General features: G+C 34.5%; 1 protein-coding gene across 6 annotated transcripts in view; it reads right to left on the bottom strand.

The window, feature by feature from the left end:
- Positions 1 to 22,282, bottom strand: part of DIO2 (iodothyronine deiodinase 2) — a 361,142-nt gene that overhangs the window by 35,587 nt on the left and 303,273 nt on the right. For 5 of the 6 annotated variants that reach the window (XR_012478182.1, XM_074235614.1, XM_074235610.1 and 2 more), the window contains one exon: positions 7,620 to 7,746. Coding sequence is in view for 4 of the 6 variants with exons in the window: in XM_074235610.1 (XP_074091711.1) it covers positions 7,620 to 7,625 (6 nt within the window). In the remaining 2 variants the exon portion in view is untranslated. Of the gene's footprint in view, positions 1 to 7,619; positions 7,747 to 20,391; positions 20,452 to 22,282 lie in introns of those variants that run through there. The other variant, XM_074235613.1, reaches the window with a different exon arrangement.

Below are 22,282 nucleotides of genomic sequence, written 5' to 3'. Positions count from 1 at the left end.
AAGTCCTGTACTGGGAGATCAAACTTTCTGTTCAGCTCTGGTTGTTTCAATAGGAAAATTTGAAAGTCCCCTATTTCATTAAAAAGTCTTTTCCCCTGAAAGAGGATGTTCAGTTTTGCTGGGTAGTTGATTCTCAGTTGTAAACCAAGATCTTTTGCCTTCTGGAATATCTTATTCCAAGCTGTAAGAGCTCTTAATGTAGGTGCTGCAAGATCCTGTATAATCCTGACTAAAGAGCTTGTTTCTGGAAGTTTTTAGTATTTTCTCTTTGATTTGAGAGTTTTGAAGTTTGACTATAATATTCCTGGAAGTTTTTCTTTTGGGATCTCTTTCAGGGGGTGATCCACAGATTCCCTCAATTTCTATTTTATCCTCTGCTTCTAGGATCTCAGGGGAATTTTGCTGTATTATTTCTTGAAAAATGGAGTCTAGGCTTTTTTCCTGGTCATGAATTTCAGGAGTCCAATAATTTTAAAATTATCTCTTTTAGATCTGTTTTCAATGTCAGTTATTTTTCCAATGAGTATTTCACATTTTCTTCTAATTTGCTTTTTTTTTGGTATAGTTTCATTTCTTCATGAGTTCTCACAAAGTCATCAGCTTACTTGAGTTCCAGTCTGCATTTGAAGGAGTTATTTTCTTCAGAGAGGTTTTTTTTTAATCTCCTTTTCCAGCTGGCCAATTTTTCTTTTTAAGGCATTCTTCTCCTCATTTGCTTTTTTTGTATTGCTTTTTTCCATTTGACCTAAAATGGTTTTTAATATGTTATTTTCTTGGAGTATTTTTTTTTTGTATTTCTTTCACCATGCTGCTGATTTGGTTTTCATGATTTATTTGCATAGCTTTCATTTCTCCTCCTAATTTTTCTTCTACCTCTCTTTAATTGCTTTTCAAAGTCTTTTTTTGAGCTCAACCATAACCTGAGCCCATTTTCTATTTCTCTTGGAGGTTTTAGATACAGAAGCTTCAATTTTGTTATCATCTGAGTATGTATTTTGATTCTCCATGGAAGCTAAGTAATTTTTCTATGGTCAGAGTCTTCTTTTTCTGTTGTTTGCTCATTTCCTCAGCCTATGACTGATTTATTACACTTCCAAGGATTTGGGGGGTTTGGGGAACAACCCACAGGGACCTTAATTCCTCCAAGGTCTTATGAGAGGTTCTGACTGCTCGCTTGTCTATCTCTGGTATATGGATGATCACAGTCCCTCCCCTTTGCCCTGGAGCTGTGAAGCCCTGCTTGGCTAGGGTGGTTTGGGGGGCTCAGACTGTGACCTGGATCTCAGTGTGGGAAAACAGCTGATTCCTGCCCCAGGGAGAGCAGAGAGGCTTCTGCAGTCTCTCCAACCCCTTACTGTCTATGGGCTGAGAGCTCTGGACTTGCTGGGTAGCTTTGCTGACCCCTGCTGCAGATTCTGACTGCAGGGCTGCTCTGAGGCTGATGCTCTGTTCTGCACTCACTCTGGCTCAGTGGAGTTCTCTCACCACCCCTTCCAACTGTTCCCAATGATCACTGGGCCAAGAGGTCTGGAAACTGGCCCCTCTGCCACAGACCCAGGCACCCAGCCTAGCTGTGCTGCCCTGTGGCTGTGGCTGCACTGAAACTAAACAGATCTTTTTTGTGGAACTTCTAAGTTGTCTTGGACTGAGAAATTATATCACTCAATCTTTCTGTGGGTTCTGCCCCTCTAAATTTTGGCTAGAGACATAATTTGATGGCTTTTGGAGTTTTAGGGGGAACAAGTTTCTGGGAATTCCTGCCTTCATGATGCCATCTTGGCTTCATCCTCAACTGTGCCATTTTCAAGGCCATATCTGTATGCACTCTCAATCTGGAGAATATGAGAAGAATCTCAAATTCTTAGGGGAAATCTAGTTAAACTTTGTTCTTCTAATTAGACAAGTAACCCTGACAAAACCAGAAATTAGGCTAGTCTGGAATAACCTATTCTTGATAAAAAAAACTATTTGACTTTTTTAAAGATTCATCAATCTTATTTAATCAATTCCATTCTGACTCTTTAAAACTCTATTGGGAGTTTCTTGTTAGAGATACTGAAGCAGTTTGCAATTTCCTTTACCAGCTCAATTTACAGATAAGGAAACTGAAGCAAACTGGGTTAAATGACTTTCCCAGGGTCATAAAACTAGTAAGTATTTGAAGCCAGATTTGAACCCTGAAAGATGAATCTTTCTGACTTCAGGCCCAGTGTTCTATCCATCCTGCTTCCCTTTTTGAGATTACCATTTCTCACTCTTTAATGTGTGCTTTAATTTTATTAATATGTATTAGAATTTTGCCATAAATCAAAATCATACTCATGGAGCTATAGATGATAAAAATCTATTCTCTCCAAACTTGAATAGCAGGACATTATTTTCTCTTCTAGAGTCTTAAAACATTTCTCCTATTTTCCACAATTCTTTAGAGATCAATGACAGTGGTTTGGCAACATCATCTGTAGTTCTTCCTATCTTTCTAGTATATAGACTTTCCAGGACTTGTAATTTAAAGTCTCTGAAGGAAGCCAAGGGTTTGCTCCTTTTTGCCTTACCTATCTTGGGCTTCAATTTCCTAGATACATTTTCTTTTGTTCTTTCAAGTTCAGAAATCATTCTCTTTGACAGAGAAGGAAGGCAAAATAAGTAGTTTTCTCAGGGAACATATAAACTAATAGGGAGTAAAATCCAAACAACTACTTCAAATAGAAGCACTATTTTATAGTAATCAGAATTAGCATATAAGACAGATACAGGAAAACTGATCAGATAATATAACAAGAGATTGCTCTCAGTTGAACAAAGGATTCATGGAGACAGTGACATCTCTTTGAGCCTTGAAGAAAGGGAGAAGTTTCAATAGATAGATATTTGGGAGAAATTCATCCCAGTTCTGGAAATGATGTGAGTAGAAGCACCAAGAAAAATGAAAAGGGAGGCAGAAAACAAAGATTATAGAATTCAGAACTAATGGAAAGCTGTCTAAGTTTGCTGGAAGGCTTAGTATGTGATGGGATAAGAGATAATATCAAAAGGGTATGTTGGAATTATATTGTGGAAGATCTTGAATGCCAGAATAGTACTGAAGAACCCACTGAAGGTTTTTAAGAAGAATGGGGAATTGAACAGAATGATACATTAGTGAGATTACCTAGGCAGAGTATGGATAAATGGACTGGCTAGTCAGACAAAATGCAATATAATCTATAGCAGTTTAGGCAAGCAAGTAGTAATGAACTCTGAAGTGGAGAGACTTTGGTATAATCAAGTTTATATATTAATAATCAGAGAATACTATTGCTCAGTCTCTTTCAGTCATGTTCAACTCTCTATGGTGCCATTTGGGGTTTTTTGGTAAAGATACTGGAATGGTTTGCCATTTCTTTCTACAACTCATTTTACAAATGAGGAAACTTAGGCCAACAGGGTTAAGGGACTTGCACAGAGTCACAAAGCCAATAAGACCAAATTTGAACTCTAGAAGATGAGTCTTCCAGACTCCAGGCTGGCCACTCTACCTACTGCACCATCAAGTTGCCCAACCAGAGAATGACATGCACCCAAATAATAAAGATAGAAAGGAAAGAATAATTTAGGTCTTGGAATTGCAAGATCAAATGATCACTTTACTTCTTGCTAGCTATGTAACTTTGGGCAGGTGACTTCTTTCTGAATGCCCCACTTTTCTCATCTGTAAAATGAATGAGCTACAGGATATATAAAAGTTCTTTGTGCCTTTTTATTTATTCATAGGCTACAATAATTTCTTTTAATCTCATTAATTTTCTTTGTGGTGAGGAAGTTTCATATTTGATTTATAAGAAAACAAATAATGAATGCACTGGACTTAGATGTTATCTATATGGAATGGGGGTATAAAGTATAAGTGGAAAGGGGGAGGGATAATAGCAGACATATTGCCAAGAATGGATTGATAGGAACTAGCAATTGATTACAAGGCATTAGGAATAAGGGTGAGAGAATAGTTCATGATGATTTTGAAATTTCAGGTCTATGTGACTTGATGTTCCCAAATCTTCAATTTAATGAGTCACAACATCAAAGTTTCTTACTGTTCAAAACCTCAATTGTTGGTAGCTTCATGTTGCCCAGTAATTACTTGGTCTAGCATTTAGTCCACACCATGGCTCCAATTTGCCTTTACCATTTTATTTCATATGACTCACCTTCATAAAGTCTATAGTCTAGGCAAACTGGATTAAGAGTTGCTCCCTGACCTTGTTTTTTTAACCTTTCCTATCTCTTTGCATGCACATGGGCCATCCTCCACACTTGGAACTCTGCATCTGTATATGTTAAAATTTTGCTCTTTTGAAGTATATTGTTAGCTTCCCTCATTTGATCTGATGCCTTCCCTAGTCCTTTCCACTTTCAAGTTGAAAATTACACCACGTTTATTAATTATTTTGTTTTTGTGGGAAAAGTTCCACATGTTCAAAAATATTTCAAGCAGTTCTTTTTATAGTGGCAAAGAATTGGAAAGTGAGGGTATACCCATCAACTGGAGAATGGCTGAACAAATGAGGGTTATGGTTTCTATGGTTTCTATAAGAAACCATAAATGGTAAGACTTGGAAAACTTGGGAAGAATTTCATGAGCTGATGCTGAGCAAAGAGAACAGAACTGAGAGAACATTATACACACTACCAAAAATATTGTGAATTGATCAACTCTGATTGATGTAGTTCCTTTCAGCAGTTCAGAGATCTAGGACAACCTGGGGAGGTTTATTATAGAAAATGTGTCCACATCCAGAGGGGGGAAAAAATAGAATAAAAAACCCCAAACCACAAAATCTGAATGGATACTATAATCACTTTGTTAATATATATATATATATAAATATAACATAACATAACATAACATAACATATAATATAATATAATATAATATAATATAATATAATATAATATATAATCACTACATTTTTCTTTCCTATCCCATGGTTTTCTTTCTTTTCCCTTAGTCTTAATTGCTCATACATAAAATAATGACTAATATGTAAACATGTTAAACACAAATGTACATGGACAACTTTTGCCAGATTGTTAACTATTGAGGTGGGGGGGGAGTGGGAGGGAGTGAGGGGTGAGAAGGGAAGGTGGTAGAAAAATGTATAACTTATAATTAAGCAAGTGAATGGATGTTGAAACAAATTCATATTATATGATTGGAAAAATAAAATAAAAAATCAATCAGGGGTGGCTAGGTGGTGTGGGGAGGCTAGGTGGTGCAGTGGATAGAATACAGGCCCTGGAGTCAGGAGTACCTGAGTTCAAATTTGACCTCAAACACTTAATAATTACCTAGCTGTGTGGCCTTGGGCAAGCCACTTAACCCCATTGCCTTGAAAAAAACCTAAAAAAAAAAATCAATCACAGAAAAAAATGAATAATTAAAAATAGGAGAGAAAAAATTATTTTGTTTTTGATGACATTTTCTCTGGGTCTCTCCTTTGACCTTGTACAACTTTTGTTTGTACTATGCTAATTTATGTGTGTTATTTTGCTCTTTTCTCATTAATCTGAAAGTTTGAGGGAGGATGACTTCTATTGTTTTTCATGTTTTAATCTGCAGCACCTAGTAGAGTGCTAGGCTCTAAGAGGTGGAGTACTAGATATAGAGACAAAGCCTGTTATTTCATTGCTGTAGAGAACCCATCTACCAATGCAGGTTAGTATCTAATAATCTTAGATATCTAACAAAAACAACACTGAAAAATTAAGTAAACAGGATTACACAGCTCTTTTTTTGTCAGAGGCAGGATGTGAAACAAACTCTTACCTGACTCTGAAGTCAGCTCTCTATTCACTACACTTTGGATTCACCACCACAGATACACTAAATCCTTAATAAATGTTTGTTGGATTTAATTTAAATGGAGCCCCTAAAGGGATATTATGAGTAAAGATATAGATATGGGGGATTTATTCATATAGATATGGTCATTGAAACTCTGGGAATTACTGAGAATACAAATAGATGGACCCTTAAAGGACAGCCTTGCTTAATTAAACAACAGAAAGAGGATGAGATATCAACAAAGGGGACAGAAAAACAGTTAAAGGCATAGGAGAATGACAAGAATGTAGTCCCCAGATAATCCAAGAAGGAAAAGGCTTTAAGAAGAAATATGTAAACAGTGTCAAATAATGCAGAGTCAGGGAGCATTAAAATAGAAAAAAAAATTGTCACTGGATTTTGGAAATTATTATTGAGTTCAAAGTAGAAGGCCTCAACATTTACAACTGTGTCCAAGACATAATTATCCACAACAATGAGAAAGTTACGAAGACAGAATTGAAGGTTTTAGAGGAGGAAAATGTTTAGAATATATGTTGTCAGGAATGTGAAAGAAAATGAATGTAAGACAAAGGACTACCATGTAGCAGTGAAGGACCAGTTAGATGGCATAAAGTTCTTATGGACTCAATCATTGTGGTTTTATTTTTTCTAGTAGCATTTAGCTGATCAGATATAGGAGCAGAGGAAATGGATGATAGGAATTACTCAGGTGTTAGGATGGGCAAGAACTATGAAAATTCAAAAGCAGAGAAGATATTACTCTAAATGACTGATCATAAGGTCTAAACTAAAAAGGAAGGAAAATGAGATTGCCACAAATTATAGACAGGGAAAATAAGGAGGAATAAAGGGTTATAATGGAGGATGAACAATACATTTTCAAGGAAGATTACGGTGTGAAAGGTAAAAGGGTAGCAGATTATGATGAGAGAACATTTCAGTGGTTTCAGTTTGGGTAGTTGAACAGTTTTGAGAGATGGTGAAATCTTAAACTTTGACCATGTTGGTGAGCAGCTGGATTCAAGAAAAGGCAGAGATTACAACAGTTGAAGAAAAGATCAAGGTAGGAGGTTTATCCAGAGTAAGAGTACTGTTGAAGGAGTTCAGAATCTTGGAAATTAAGGAATAGCAATTGTAAAGCAATTCTGGATTATAATTGGAAAAGTTGAAATTTGATGGAAAAATGAAACAAGAATAAAATACCTTCATTTATATATATATATATATAGATAGATATAGATATATATAGATGTATATCTTTAATAGCTTAACAAACTCTTTACTAAGAAGTTTCCTATGTTGCCTTTGTTAGCTTAGAATAGAATCATAGGAGATACTCTCCTCCTGATAACCCCCAAGTCATTATACATGATAAAAGATCTTGTTTAAAACTTCATCATGACACACATACCCTATCAATAATAGTAGGCAATGGGGCACCAAATAATCCTTTTTCCCTTTCTCCTTTTACTCTTCTTGGAGGGTTGATAAATATATGTTAACACCATTGACTATCTCCATTTAGGAACTTCCCTGAAGGAAAAAAACTTTGGTTCCATGGAGCAATTCTCTTAAAATATTCTCTTGTAGTAGGTGACACTGTTAATTCAAGGGTATTATTCACAATGGGAATATAGGCCCTTCAGAGTTCTAATTCTATACCTCTGAATTCACTGTGTGAGATTGACCTAGTTATTTTGGCTGTCATATCTGATTACTACAGTATTTCTTTACTTCCCGACATTACAAAGCTATATACCTCATACTGTATGAACTTGAGCAAACCACTCACCTCCATGACCTCAGTTTCTTAATCAGTAACATGAGCAGATTGGTACATGGGCTGTGGAAGTATCAATGAGCAGCTATTCAAAATAGACTTGAGGAATGAGTCAAACTTTTACAGATTCCAAGGTTATCTGTCAACAAAAGAGAAAAGAAAGGATAAGCAGAACTTAGAAATTGGGGTTTGTTAGGTTGATCCATTCTATTGCTGTTATAGAGTTATTTGTTTTGAAAAGTGAGACAGAAGTAGATGAAATTCTTATGAAAAGTTAATACTACTTTTTGTAGTATGTAGTAGATCTATTTGTAGGCATTTTTTACTATGTATAGTGCTATGAATTTCCTAGGATCTTGAGGACCAATTAGTAAGATCCCTATTTAACAAGCATATTAGCTGTCCCTTTAAAATTAAACTGTTTCTTTCTTTAGAGAAGTTGTAGTCTATTGAAAATAAAACAGGATTCATAATATAGAGTTCCGAAGCCTGGAGTACAATTCCTTTTACCTTCAACCTATACCCAAGAATAATAAAACCTGTAAGTAGTTTTTGCCCTATTTTGCCAATTTTGTAAGTAGTTTTTTGCCTTATCAAAAAAGACACAATCAAATAATAAATCAAAATAAATGAAAATAACCTGATCTCCTAATTTATAAATACAGATGCCGAGACATACTTTCCATGTTTAGACACTAAAGTATTAAACATTGAGGGATATACAACTTAAATTAGGGTGTCTACTAATCATCTTCCTCTTTCCCAAATGATCATGCTAACAGTATAAAAAGAGGATACAGTCTCTGTTTTGCTATGTGCTTGCCTATTTAGGTCAACATTTATGCAGTACCTATTGTGTACAGCCCTGGACCTATTCTGTATAGGAAGAAACTACGGTGTACCATTTTTTTCTCTTTGTACATGTATGTCGTGTCTCCCCTGAAAAGACTGTGAGTTGTTGGAGAGCAGACACCATCTCTTAAACTTGTTTTGTCTTCCAGCAACTAACAGAATGCCCTGGACATGTACATTACTCAATGAAGGTTTTATTGGTTTATAGTGAATAATGTTTATTTCTTTGACAAGTGCCAATCATTTATCTACCATACTATACTGAAAAGAGGGGAAATAAAAATTTCTTCCCACTATTTCTGTGCTAAAATCATATCTTTTGTGTGAATACCTCAGCGCTTCAGTGATAGGTGTTGTAAAAATGCATAGACAGATAATAAAACTGTAACATTTTTCATAAATTATTGAACTAAAGTCATTTCCTTTTTTCCATCCATTTTTAATGATATGTGGTACACATGCTGACTCAGAATGAGATTGCTTTTTAAAATATGTGTGGTCTCAGTTTACACATTTGCATATATCCTAGAATGCAATAAACAGCAATGTAGGCTAGGAAATTACCAACTAAGTCATAATATGAAAACTAGGACAGAAATTTTAAAGAAGGAGAAAGAAGATTTGTAGAAGATATTCAGATCTATTATTTTACTTTTCCTGAAGAAAATCTGCTTACCACCATATATTTTGTTTATAGTAAACTGCATGATTTTCCTGTTCTATTGATGAAATCTTCCAATAAGAAAGGACCCATTAAGATACATATTAAATTTTCTTTCGATAATCTCCATAAATATTTGTCATACTCCAATCACCTGACAATTTACATAGGAAATCATTTCTCCCCAATCAGATATTTTGCATCTTTCAACTATTGATTATTTCATAATCCTTTAATAAATTGGTAAATGGGTGGTAGTAGATAGTGGGGTAATAAAACAAGAGGAAAAAAGGATGAATGACAAGAAAAACATGAGATGAAATTAAGTGCATTTATTTGCTATGAATATGCAGAAAATATACCAGTCCCTGCCCCTATTTGTAAATGGAGAATACATTCATTTGGTTCTCTACTTTTTATTCCTCAGAAAAAAGCACTAAATCTTCCTTGCCATTACCATAGTACAGTGGAGCTATATTTGTATGTACATCAAATTTTGTAAGTAGTTTTTGCCATATTGAAACACATTCAAATAATAAATCACAATAAATGAAAATGACTTGCTTTCCCTAAAGTATATAAAAATGCCAGGGCAATCTGCTTTCCATGTTCAGACACCAAAGAACTAAACATTGAGTGATATCCAACTTTATGAGACACATAAAAGTGAAATAAAAAATGAGTGAGAAGATAAACATTTAAGGAGATAAATGTCACCAAACAGGAATGATTACAAAGTTTGTAACAATCTGCATTTTTCTTTGTTTTCTGTTTGCTTGTTTGCTTCTCCCCATCCAACCCTCTAGCTACTGTAAAGCCTTTAATAATGTATATTACAATTTTCTGCATTAGAACAAAGGATTCAAAAAAAGCTCAGGGCACCTTTTTAGAACAAAGTATACAGAATTTGCAACTACCTTGAATCTGCTTCATTCATCTGTTTTCTGTTCATAAGGATTAGGAAGAGGGAATGAACCATCCACATAAGAAGGCCCAGATTGAGGAAATCCACTACCAAAGCAGATTGACACTTTCTTTGCAATTGATAATCTTAGAACAGTGGGTGTGAAACTCAGCTAGAAACAAATTCTTATTTCTACCACATTGTACCACATTGACTTAGAAGATAACAAATGATTTTATGTTTTATTATATTTTAATTTCATCTGTTAAACATTTCTCAATTACATTTTCATCTGTTTCAGATGTCACTAGGGAATTTTACACTGCTTGTTTGACACTTCTGACCTAGAGCACTGAAAATTTAAGTGAGGTCACATACTCAGCATATGCCAAAAGCAGGATCTGAACTCAAGTGATCTTTATGAACTCAGGTGATCTTCCTTCTTTGAGTGCAGCACTCTATTCACTAAACTTCCCCCTCCTTTTCATAAAACCTGAAAATGAAGCAAGATTTCTACCTGTTCATCAGAGAAAACCCAGTTAATAGGTATATTTTTAAAAATAGAATACTGAGAAAGGATAAACCTGAAGAACTGTTTTCTATTTTATATTCTTTGATACCATGTATAAAAGAAGAAAAGGGGAAAAGGCATAAAAAATATAAAAGGAAGATAACTAATTCTATAATTTAGAGTCTGAGAACTTTGCCATTGATCTGATAGAACTATCATGTTGTTACATATACAATTATCCTATAAAATGGTTTTAATAATTTTTTTTAACAAATAACTTCCTCAAAAGACATCTTTTATTCACTAGTGATGTGCTCTACCATCTATTGTTTATTGAGACTAATAGTTGTGTGATGGAAACAATGCTGGTCCTGGAGTCAAGAAAACATGAATTCAAATCTATCCTCAGATATTTATTAACTGTGTAACCCTGGGGAAATCACTTAAACTCTGTCTCATTTCCTCAGTTGTAAAATGGAGCTAATATCAGTGTTTAACTTGCAGAGTTTTTGTGAGGATTAAGTGAAATAACATTTGTAAAATACTTAGCCCAGTGTCTAATAGTAGGTACTATTTAAACAAATGCTTATTCCTTTCCCTGTACTTCCTTTTTGAAAAGATAGAAAAGTTTAGGCTTAATTTCAGGAAAATTACTTCCTAAAAACTTGAACTGCACAAAAATGGAATGGGTTACTCTGGAGGATAACTGATTCTTCCCTCACTGGAGGCCTTTGAAAAGATACTGATTACTTGCTAGATATATTATTGGAAAGACTACTTTTGAAGGATGGGTGGGTAAATAGATGATTACTAAGCTAACTTGAAAATTTTAAGAATCTGTGATTCCAGGTATGTTCCAGGGCAAGTAATTAACAAGATGAAGAACTATACATTTTCTTGAATCTTTACAAGCTCTCGCTGTACTAGCCACTCTATCCATAGAGTTGCAACAACACACAACCCCATATATTGATTTCCTTTCTCTTTCCAGTGCAGGAAAGATCCAAGTTCCAAATTGCAGAAATGTACAATGGTGACTGGTCACCATGACTTCATTCTGTTCTTCAAAGGAACAGGGAGAAAGGAACAGGACACATGAATGGCTGGGCTTGAAATAGAGCTCAGTTCCATACCCCAAACCTGCACACACACACACACACACACACACACACACACACACACACACACCCCTCCTCTCAGAGCTTCAGAGAGTCAAATTCCAAATGGCAGAAATCACCTGAAGCTATTAACAGCACCAGTGTACTGTTAGTACTCTGTACTGTCTAGCCAGACAATAGAGAAACAGAAAGGAAAGAATATATAGGGGAAGTCTTTGTGTACTTTCCCTCACCACCCACAATTAAGTGGAGCAGAGACATAGTCTGGTGAACTATGAATTTCATATAATGGGAAGACACTGAAATGCTTCAGGGACTGAATAGGGGAAAGAAAACAAAAATGAGCAAGAAGGGGAAAGTAAGGAAAAGAGACTTTGAGTTTTCAAATGCAAAGAAAATAAAATTCAAGTAACATAAGATGGTTCATAAATGGCAATGGTGTCTGTGTTTTTTGGGTTAGTAAAATGAATCTTACTTTAATAAAGAAAAGAGATGAATTATGGGACAACTAGGTAGGGCGATAGAGCATTGGGCCTAGAATCAGAAAGACCTGAGTTCAAATGTAGTCTCAGACATCTATAGAAACTTGGGCAAGTCAGTTGACTTTTGTTTGCCTCAGTTTACTCAACACTAATATGGGAATAATCATAGCATACTTACTTCTCAGAGTAGTTGTGGGGATCAAATTAGATAATAAACAACAGTAAAGCCCTTAGCATAGTACCTAATATAAAAATAAGAACTAAATGAATGTTAGTTCTTTTTTTATTATCGTGCTCACTTAAGATCATAGAAGTAAAAAAGAAAAATTTCAATTTAAGTAGGAAATATTTAAGCATAGAAAAGCAAAACATGAAGGCAAATTGAATTTAATTAAGTTCAATAAGCAAGTTCCTTCTAAAATGCAAAGTATTGTGCTGAGGACACAAAGACAAATAGCTCACAAAGACTTTTCATTCCACTATAGGGATATAGTATGTATACAAAAAAAATAGTTTGAGGAAGAAGAATACTTTTCACTATTTACCTCGATGAAAATTGTTAATAAATTCATTTTGCAAATAAAAAGTTGAAAAAATTGATCAACATTTTTTAAAATATCTAAATCCTTTTTTTCTGAAAGGCTAGTAGTATTTCTGTACCTTTTCCATAGCTGTTATGACTGGAAATAAAATTTTCAAAGGGAATAACTATCTCATCTGTGTTATCTATCCTATTTATAGATTCAATTGGTTGGATCTTATTAAAGGTAATGTTGGACAGTTACCTAAGATATGTTTGGCAAATTATTAAACAACCAAGTATATTTCTAATTCTTTTTAATAAGTCCATATTTAAGCCATTAGGAAAACTTTTCAGATGTAGGAATCTCTACTTAACTCATTCTTTCTATAACTCAAATGTAAACCATCACTTTTAAAAGTAGAGGTTACTAGACTACCAGACAAATTCTTTATTTTTGCACAAAACCCAACAACTGTCTATATGCTGACGCAATACTGGAATCCTAGGTCTGAAAAGATCCTGGAGAAATCAACTATTCCAGCTTTTAGTTAAGGAGATTAAATCAACAAATATTTACAGAGTACAAAAAGTTCTGGTTTTTTGTTATTTTAGTTTCTTTTCATAGAATACAGAATACCCTATATTTCAGTTACAGAAACAGCTGGCATTATAAATTGACTTAGATACTGGCAATTTTAAGCCTATTCTCTGAAAAAAAATAATTTGACTACTCCATAATGGTAGGACTACTTGTAGCAGAGCTGATGAGATCCTATTAGCTGTTTCCCTTTTAGAAATAAAGTAGATAAGGGTCATTTAGTAGGTCTAATTTTATTGAACCTACTGGATTTTTTGTAAAATAAAGGTAAGATAAGAGACTTATTCATGATAGATGTGAAATTTTCAATCCAGCAATGACAAAAATCCTTCATTTACTTATTTTTTTGTTTGTAGTTTCAAAAGATTATAAAAACATTTCTTAGGGAAGTGCATTAACAAAATTAATAATTTGGAAGTGAAAACAAATCTGAAATATTCAATTTTGTTTTAAGTGAATTGTGATAAGAACAATTTCATGGCAAGGTTTCATACTAAAGGATAGACTTTCACACTATAAAAACATATCCTTAAATAGCTTTCTATTGACATTTCTCTTAAAGTAAAGACATTTATAGCTATAAAATCATTGAATAGAGAGTTTGGATCAGAAACATGAAGTCTTGAGACTTCTGGGATGGAGTCAAGATAGTGGTGTGAAACTAGCATACTCCCAGAGCTTTTCCCTGCAAATATTAAGTGAAGCCTCTGCACAGACATTAAAGTTACAGATTCCACCAAAAAAAAAGAGCAAAACAAGTTCTCTGCTGAAGACATCACAGTGATCTTCAGTGAAGGTCTATCTCTTTAGGGGGAAAGAGGAAATAGAGCCCAGCTAAGCAGGAGCACAGGAAAGCCAGTGGGGGGACTTCTAACTATACTGCAGCCCAGATCCTGGAAGTTATATAGCAGCCCAGGTCCTGGCTCAGCTAGATAGCAAGCCAGCAGCAGCCCAGGTCCTGGCTCAGCTAGATAGCAAGCCAGCAGGGACAGTCACAACCCTAGGCAAATCCTGAAGCCTGGGAACATTAAAGCAGCAGACAGGACTGAGTTGGGGAAAAAAAACACTGCATAGGCAGAGTCTGAACATAAAGGAGGAAGCAAATCACTACCCAGGCCACTTGGGCTACATGGGCAACACTTTGGCTAGCAATAAGCCTGGGACCAGATCCCTGCCCCAGCATAAAAAGCTCAGGACTATACTCCCCATTCCCCAAGAGTAGAGTTCAATTATCAAAATGAACAAAAAAAAAACCCCAAAAAGAGTACTATCCTTAGAAAGCTATTATTCAGATAGAGATGATAAAAATACCATCTCAGAAGTAGAAAACAGTGACCTACATGGGAACTTGCCTACTTACATGGGAAGTCTCAAAGGAATTTATAAATTGGAGTCAAATCTAAAGCCTCATGGAAGACCTTAAAAAAAGATTTTAAAAAACAAAAAAAAACAGAAGAAGAAAAATGGGGAAAAATGAGTCATTCAGGAAAATTATGAAAAATGATCAAAGAAATCAATTCCTTTAAAAGTAAAAATAACCAACTGGAAAAAGAATGTAATTCAGGCGTGGCTAGGTGGCATAGTAGATAAAGCACCGGTCCTGGAGTCAGGAGTACCTGAGTTCAAATCTGGTCTCAGACACTTAATAATTACCTAGCTGTGTGGCCTTGGGCAAGCCACTTAACCCGATTTGCCTTGCAAAAACATAAAAAAAAAGAATGTAATTTATCAAGACATAAGATCAACCAAGTGGAAAAGGAATGTAATCCATCTAAAAGACAAATCAACCAACTGGAAAGGGGAAAAAACTCTTCAAAAAAGTAAAATTAACCAACTAGAAAAGGAAAACAACTCATTTAAAAGTAAAACTAATCAACTAGAAAAAGAAACACAAAAGATAACTGAAGAAAATAAAACACTAAAAACTAGAATTGAACAAATAGAAACTAATGAATCCATGATAAATCAAGATTCCACCAAACAAAATCAAAGGGTTTTTAAAAATTGAAGGAAACATAAAATACCCTTTTTTTAAAAAAAAAAAAAGAGATGAAGAGATAATTTATGAATTTTTGATCTACCCAAAAGTCTAGACCAAAAAAGGAGCCTGGAAAATATCTTTCAGAAAATTATCATGGAAAATTGTCCTAATATACAAGATAAAGAAGAAAAATAGTCCTTGAAAGAATATATAGGGTCAGCTAGGTGGTATAGTAGAAAGAGTACTGGTCCTGGAGTCAGGAGGACCTGAGTTCAAATCCAGCCTCAGACACTTAATAATTACCTTGCTGTGTGACCTTGGGCAAGTCACTTAACCCCATTGCCTTGAATAAATAAATTTTTTAGAAAAAATTAGAAAAAATAGCCAGAACATTGCAAAAAGAGACCCCCCCAGGATAAAAACTACAAGGAATATCATAGCCAAATTCCAGAATCTTCAAATAATGGAGGAAATACTGCAAGTAGCCAAAAAAGAAGCAATTTAAAAACAAAGAAAACATAATCAGAATTACACCAATTAGCTTCAACAAAAAAGGATTAGAGGCCTTGAAATATGGTATTTCCAGGGGCAAAGGATCTTGGATTATAATTTAAAAAATTACTACTCTGCAAAATTCAGCATATTCATGGATTTTCAGTGAAATGTAGGTTTTCCAAAATTTTCTGATAAAAAAACTAGAAGACTCCATAGGTTCATAAAAAAGGTAAATGGAAAGGGAAACACAGTGTTAGCCAAGAATATTAAATTGTATACATCCCTACAAGAGAAGATAATAACTATAACTCTTGAAAATTGTATTTTTCTTAGAATAGTTAAAGGGTTGAATATAACTTGAAGGGATTGTACTTAGAGGATATGGGTATAAATGAGACATGAATGAGATACTGATTATGAGGGTGGTATTTCATATAGAGACAGATGGAGAGAGAGAGAGAGAGAGAGAGAGAGAGAACTTAAAGGCTCTCTATATAATTAAATCACAAAGTGACCTTACTTTACTAGATAATTTAGTTAAGGAGCATTACTTAGAAAGCTTGAACATAAATAGATTAGGAAGTGATCTTCATACATTACTAAACAAAAATGATAGTGCTATGGTTGAAGAGCTAAAGGGACAGAGGGAGAATGTGTACCTAATACTTTAGTTGGGGAGGGTTAAGGTCTATGATTAGAATATTATAGAGATCAAGGGACTGGACACAGCAATATCAATATTAGGTCTATTTCTACAAGAAATCATAAAAGATGGGAAAAGTCCCACATGTTCAAAAATATTTATAGTAGCTGTTTTTGTAATGGCAAAGAATTGGATTGAGGAGATGCCTATCAATTGGAGAATGGATGAAAAAAATTATGGTGTAGGAAAGTTATAGAGTACTATTGTTCTTTAGGACACTATGAATGTTCAGATTCTATAAAAGCATGAAAGAATTACACAAACTGATGCTGAGCAAAGGGAGCAAAATGAAGAGAATATTGAACAAATTAACAACACTGTGAGTTGATAAACTGATGGATGCAACTCCTCTCATCAGTTCAGAAGACAACCTCTGTACAATCTAGGATAACCCTAGGAGACCTGCTATGGACAATACCATTCACATCCAGAAGGGGAAAGAAAGCACAGAGAATCTGCACTATATACACTTTTAAAAAAATTTCTCTTATGTTTTTCCTTTCTATCCTATGGTTTTCTTTTTCTCTTAGTCCTAATCAATCATACCCAAAATGACCAATATGCAAATATGTTAAACACAAATGTACATGTATAATGTTTACTAAACATTGTCACCAAAGGGAGGGTGGTGAGAAAGGAGGATGGAATAAAATTGTGTAATTTATAAGTATGGAAGTGGATGAATATTGAAAAACTTTCTTAACATAATTGAAAAAATGAAATAAATATCAATTAAAAAATTATGAAGTCTTTTGTTGAAGTAGGTTGTGTGAGATGCTGTATAATTCTTTTAATCTCTCAATACTACAAATAGAACTCTTGAAGACTAAACATTGCAGAAAAGGTAAGGACTTGCTTTGGTAAAAGAAATTTCCTCCTCTGAGAGCTCTCTACCCCCCCCCCCAACCCCTAAGTCATTATCCCTTTCCTTTTCCTCATTCTTATCCTAGAATGTAGACATATTTGTATAGATGCATTTTTTTCATTCATTTCCATCATGTCTAGTTCTCTGGGATTCCACTGGGGCTTTGGGAGGCAGCTAGATGGTACAGTGGATAGAGCATTGAACTTGGAATCAGAAGGACAAATCCAGACTCAGACACTTGCCACTTGCTAATTATATGACCTTAGACAAGTTACTTAACTCCGATTGCCTGGCATCCAGGGTCATTTCCAGTCTTCCTGATTCATATCTGGTAACTGAACCCAGATGACTCTGGAGAAACTGAGGTTGGTGACTTGGCACACCATTCCCTCACTCATTTCCAATTCACAAGCTTGTAATGGCATTGCGTTCTGGATATCCTGTTCTTCTTTGAGAATGAAGGACTAAATATCATCATCATAATGAAGATACTAGAGTGGTTTGTCATTTCCTTCTGCAGCTCATTTTATAGATGAGAAAACTGAGATCAGTAGGATTAAGTGATTTGACTGGGGTCTTGCAACTATTATGTCTGAAGTCAAATTCATACTCAGTTGAAGTCTTCCTGACTTCAAGTCTGGCTCTCTACCCACAGTCAAGCTGCCCATGGATATATATATAAATTATTATGAAGATATATGAAAATACATTCACATCCAAATAGTCTATATTTGTATATAATATACAAATATATAACATAATGTATAGATTATATATATATATATATACACACAATGTATATATAGTACACGATAATTATAAATACACTAGATGCCACCCATATATAATCACCAAAAAGGGGTATTGACCTCTGTTTTCTCATTTCAAATGGAATTCCTTATAACAATAAAATACATGTCCAATTTCTATCCCTAAACCTAAGTGCCCTTTACCCAAGTTTTACATATAGGGATAGATAAGCAATCATACCAATTCCACTCAATGTATATCTTATCTTGTTCTTAGAGCAGCATAAACATTGTTATCAACCACAATCCTTTTCATTACTTTATGTGTCTGACAGTTGCAAGTGTTTTCATAACTTGAGAGGGAGAAGGGGGGGAGGAAGAGTTAGTTACTTCAGCGGTCAAGTGAGGAGTTTTCTCCCTGGGTGCTCCCATGTTACTCTGCTAGGCTTTTCCAATGACATATAATTTCCTACTATCATAATTGGAGTTACTATTTTTGCTTCAACTGAAACTCTTCTCCATTCCTATTACTAATTACTTCTAAACACAGCCACTAACTGCAAGAAAAATACAGACTTGTGAATTTTGGCCAGGATAAACATACAAAATTAATTTTCATCTATTAGGTGGAAAATGCACTTGTGAAAAAATCACGAGGGATGCTTACCTGGCCATAGAAATCAAATACATTTTTACAAAGAATGCTTTCACTACCTTTGTGAAGGTGATAGTGTTTGATAGATAAGATACCTTTCAGGAACTTTGTCACAAAGTAAACTTCACAGTTATCTTGTGACATGTGGCTATGTTATGGTATATGAAAAAAGAATGTTGGACTTGAAGTTAGAAGACCTGTTTTCAAATCCAGGTTTGTCACTTAATAGCTCTATGTCATTCACTATTAGGGCAAGTCAGAAACTCCTCTAAGTCAGGAGTCATATGCAGGCTTCCTGTTTTCTTGTTGGCTTATTCCCTATATATTGAGAAGGATTTGAAAAAAATGATAATCTTCAAAAGAAAGATGTGGGGCAGCCAGGTAGCACAGTGGATAGAGCACTGACCTTGGAGTTAGGAGGACCTGAGTTCAAATCCAGGTCTCAGACACTTAATAATTACCTAGATGTGTAACCTTGGGCAAGTCACTTAATTCCATTGTCTTACAAAAATTAAAAACAAAATAAAAAAGACAAATGGTCCCCAAAGCTTCCAGACATATGTATGCCAACACTTTTACCATTAGCAACAGGGGAGAGAAATGCCATACTACAGGATCTGACTTTTGCTTCTGTCGTATATAAGCAATATATCATTTCTATCCTTCTATTAATGGTGTTGTGTGTCCAAACAAATACAGGCATGTGTGTTTATTGTTTTTCTTTTTTTTTTAATCAGACACCATTTAAGCAACTGAATAGGTCAAATTGGTATGATCTTTGTATTCCTGGTGTCACACCACTCCCTTTCAAATCAAAGTCCTTGGACCCTGCCCCAGAACTAGCAAGTTACATGCTTTTCACCTTATTCAGAGGCATACATGATGGTGGATGGTAGAAGACATATATTTTTATATGCATTTAGATGAATAAGTTCAATTGCTCCTCCAAGTGGCCTGCTCCTCCTGCTAAAATTGTACTTTACTTTTTAATTGAGAATATAGTAGAAGGTGAGATAGATGACCACTGCGATGGTATTTCTTAATAAGAAACTGAATACTAATAAAGTAACAGTCTGGTTGCTAAGATTATCACCTAGGGGAGTTGGTATTTTTTTATGATTTTTGTGAAACATAAAGGCATTCTTGTCTGCCAATACCATTTTTCCCTAACTAGAAATGTGAAGATAAAATATTGTCTTTAGAAACAATCTTTATAAGGTATAAGCTATTTATATGGGTGTCCTTGGTGAAGCAATTCAGTGTTACTGATCTTCAATTTCTTTTTTCTCCTAAAATGAGGGTATTGGGGTACATGATTTCCAAAGATCCTTCTACTCAGGAAATCAAGACTGCTCTAAGTTTTCGATAATTTTGCTTGTCCTAGACACTGAATGAGAAATTAGCAAATTAGCAATTCTGTTAGTTCACTTTTGTATAGGAGAAAAAGGGCATATTTAGGGATGACAAAGAAGTCTTGCCCTTCACCTACACTATCCTCTGTCAGAGTAAATAGAAACCTATAAATCAATCAATTAATCAAAAAATATTATTGGGTATATACAATATTCTAGACTTTGGACTAAACTCTAAAGTTACATACAATAACAAAACAATATCTGCCAAACACAATTCCTCCTACTCCACCTTCAGACAAAAAGGTTTTTAGTATATAGGGGAGATATCTTACCACTGGACTTTTATGATTCTGGAGGAGAGAATAGAACTGACTACTCTGTGCAGCTCTGCCTCATTAAATCCAATTCATGCCCAAGTCAAGACAACAGCTTTGTGATGTCACTGGTCCATTTTGAGAATGTTAGACAACAAGGGAACATTAAGGAAACCTTGAAAAATGAAGGTTAATTATAAAAACAAAGCATAATAATAATATTAAAATAGCACTTTGAGGTTTGCAAAATGTTTTACATATGTTATCTCATCTATTTCCATAAATAACAGTGTATGTGTATGTATGTATAGGTATGTGATAAAAGAATAAGGAGAGACATGCCCCAAGCAAGAAAAATGAACCTATATGGTTGAATAACTAACCTAATAGAACATCCTATATGTTATGAGCAATGGGTATACTGTATCATGGATATGTGTCCCAATTCCAGGCATCATGGTGTAGCAGGAGGAACATTGAATTTAGAACGGGAAGCACTACCTTCAAATGTAGTTTTTCCACTTAAAGTTGTATATAACTTTTAATATAAAATGAGGATAATAATGAAGAGCCTGTCTCACAGGACACAAAGATCAATTGAAATAATGAGCATTTTAATAATCTTATAGCTCTGGATATGTGGAAGCTAACTAAAAAGGATATTGTGAATATCAAAATTAGATAATATATGTAAAATGCTTTGCAAAACCAATGTTTTCCAATTGCTAAAATATTATCATTATTATTATTTAATCCAGGATGCCAGTAAAAGATCTTTTCCATGGACAATTTACCACTGTAAAAGAGAAACCAGTAGAAGAAACAATACAAGACTCTGGTCCTTTGCTCTCCCGAAAAGTTTTCAGTTTGTCAAGTGACCTCTTTCTATATTCTTCCTGAGGTTTAGAAAGTATTACTATTTTTCTTAAAAATTTCATGTTTTCTAATCTTCAGAAGAAGGAAGCATCAGTTGCTTCAAAGAGTTGAACTAAGAAATAAAGGATGGTGTAAATACTTAAATATTCATTTTTTTCTCTTGAATATGAAATAAATTTCTTTTAGAAAGCATTGAAGAGCATACATCTAGGATGATGGAATTAATGGGACAGCTAGGTGCTAGACTTGGGTGTCAAACTTGGAGTCAGAAAGACTCATTACTGAGATCAAAATGGGCCTCAGACATTTACTAGCTGTGTAACCCTGTTTGCCTCAGTTTCTTCATCTGTAAAATGAACTGGAGAAGGAAATGAGAAACCATTTCAGTATCTTTACCATTAAACTCAAATGGGGATACAGAGAGTAGAACTTGACTGAAAATGACTAAACAACAACAAAAACTACTGTTGTAAGATCACATCTGGGATATTATGATCCATTCTGGATAATACATTTTTCTATCTATCTGTCTATCTATCTTTTTATCTGTTCATCAATCTGTCATCTTAATGGTATTTTATTTTTTTCCAATTACATGTAAAGATAGTTTTCAACATTTATTTTAGTAAAATTGTGTTCCAAATTTTTCTCTCTCCCTTCATTCCTTTCCTCCTCCCAAGACAGCAAGAAATCTAATAAAAGTTTTACATTTTTCAAAAGGCTTCAAGAGGCTGAAGGACATTCAGAGGAGAATAGTCAGAAGATTTCATGGAAATGAAGATAGGCTGAAAAAACTAGGCAAGTCTAATCTATAGAAGCACAGATTTAGAAGGTACATGCTCATGATCTTTAAGTATTTGAAGGACTGGTATGGGGAGATTCCTTCCATTTGGCCTTTGCTCCTGATGGCATAAATAGGAGTAATGGGCATAAATTATAGAGAAATCAACTTAAACTTAATATGAGGAGAAACTTTTAAGAATTATAGCAATCCAAAAGTAGAATGAACTGTGTCAAGAAGTGAGGGATCCAA

This window comes from Macrotis lagotis, chromosome 4, assembly GCF_037893015.1.
Source record: "Macrotis lagotis isolate mMagLag1 chromosome 4, bilby.v1.9.chrom.fasta, whole genome shotgun sequence".
Classification (NCBI taxonomy): Eukaryota; Metazoa; Chordata; class Mammalia; order Peramelemorphia; family Peramelidae; genus Macrotis; species Macrotis lagotis.
The sequence above is the reverse complement of the archived record's forward strand: the minus strand, read 5'-3'. Positions and strand labels throughout refer to the sequence as shown.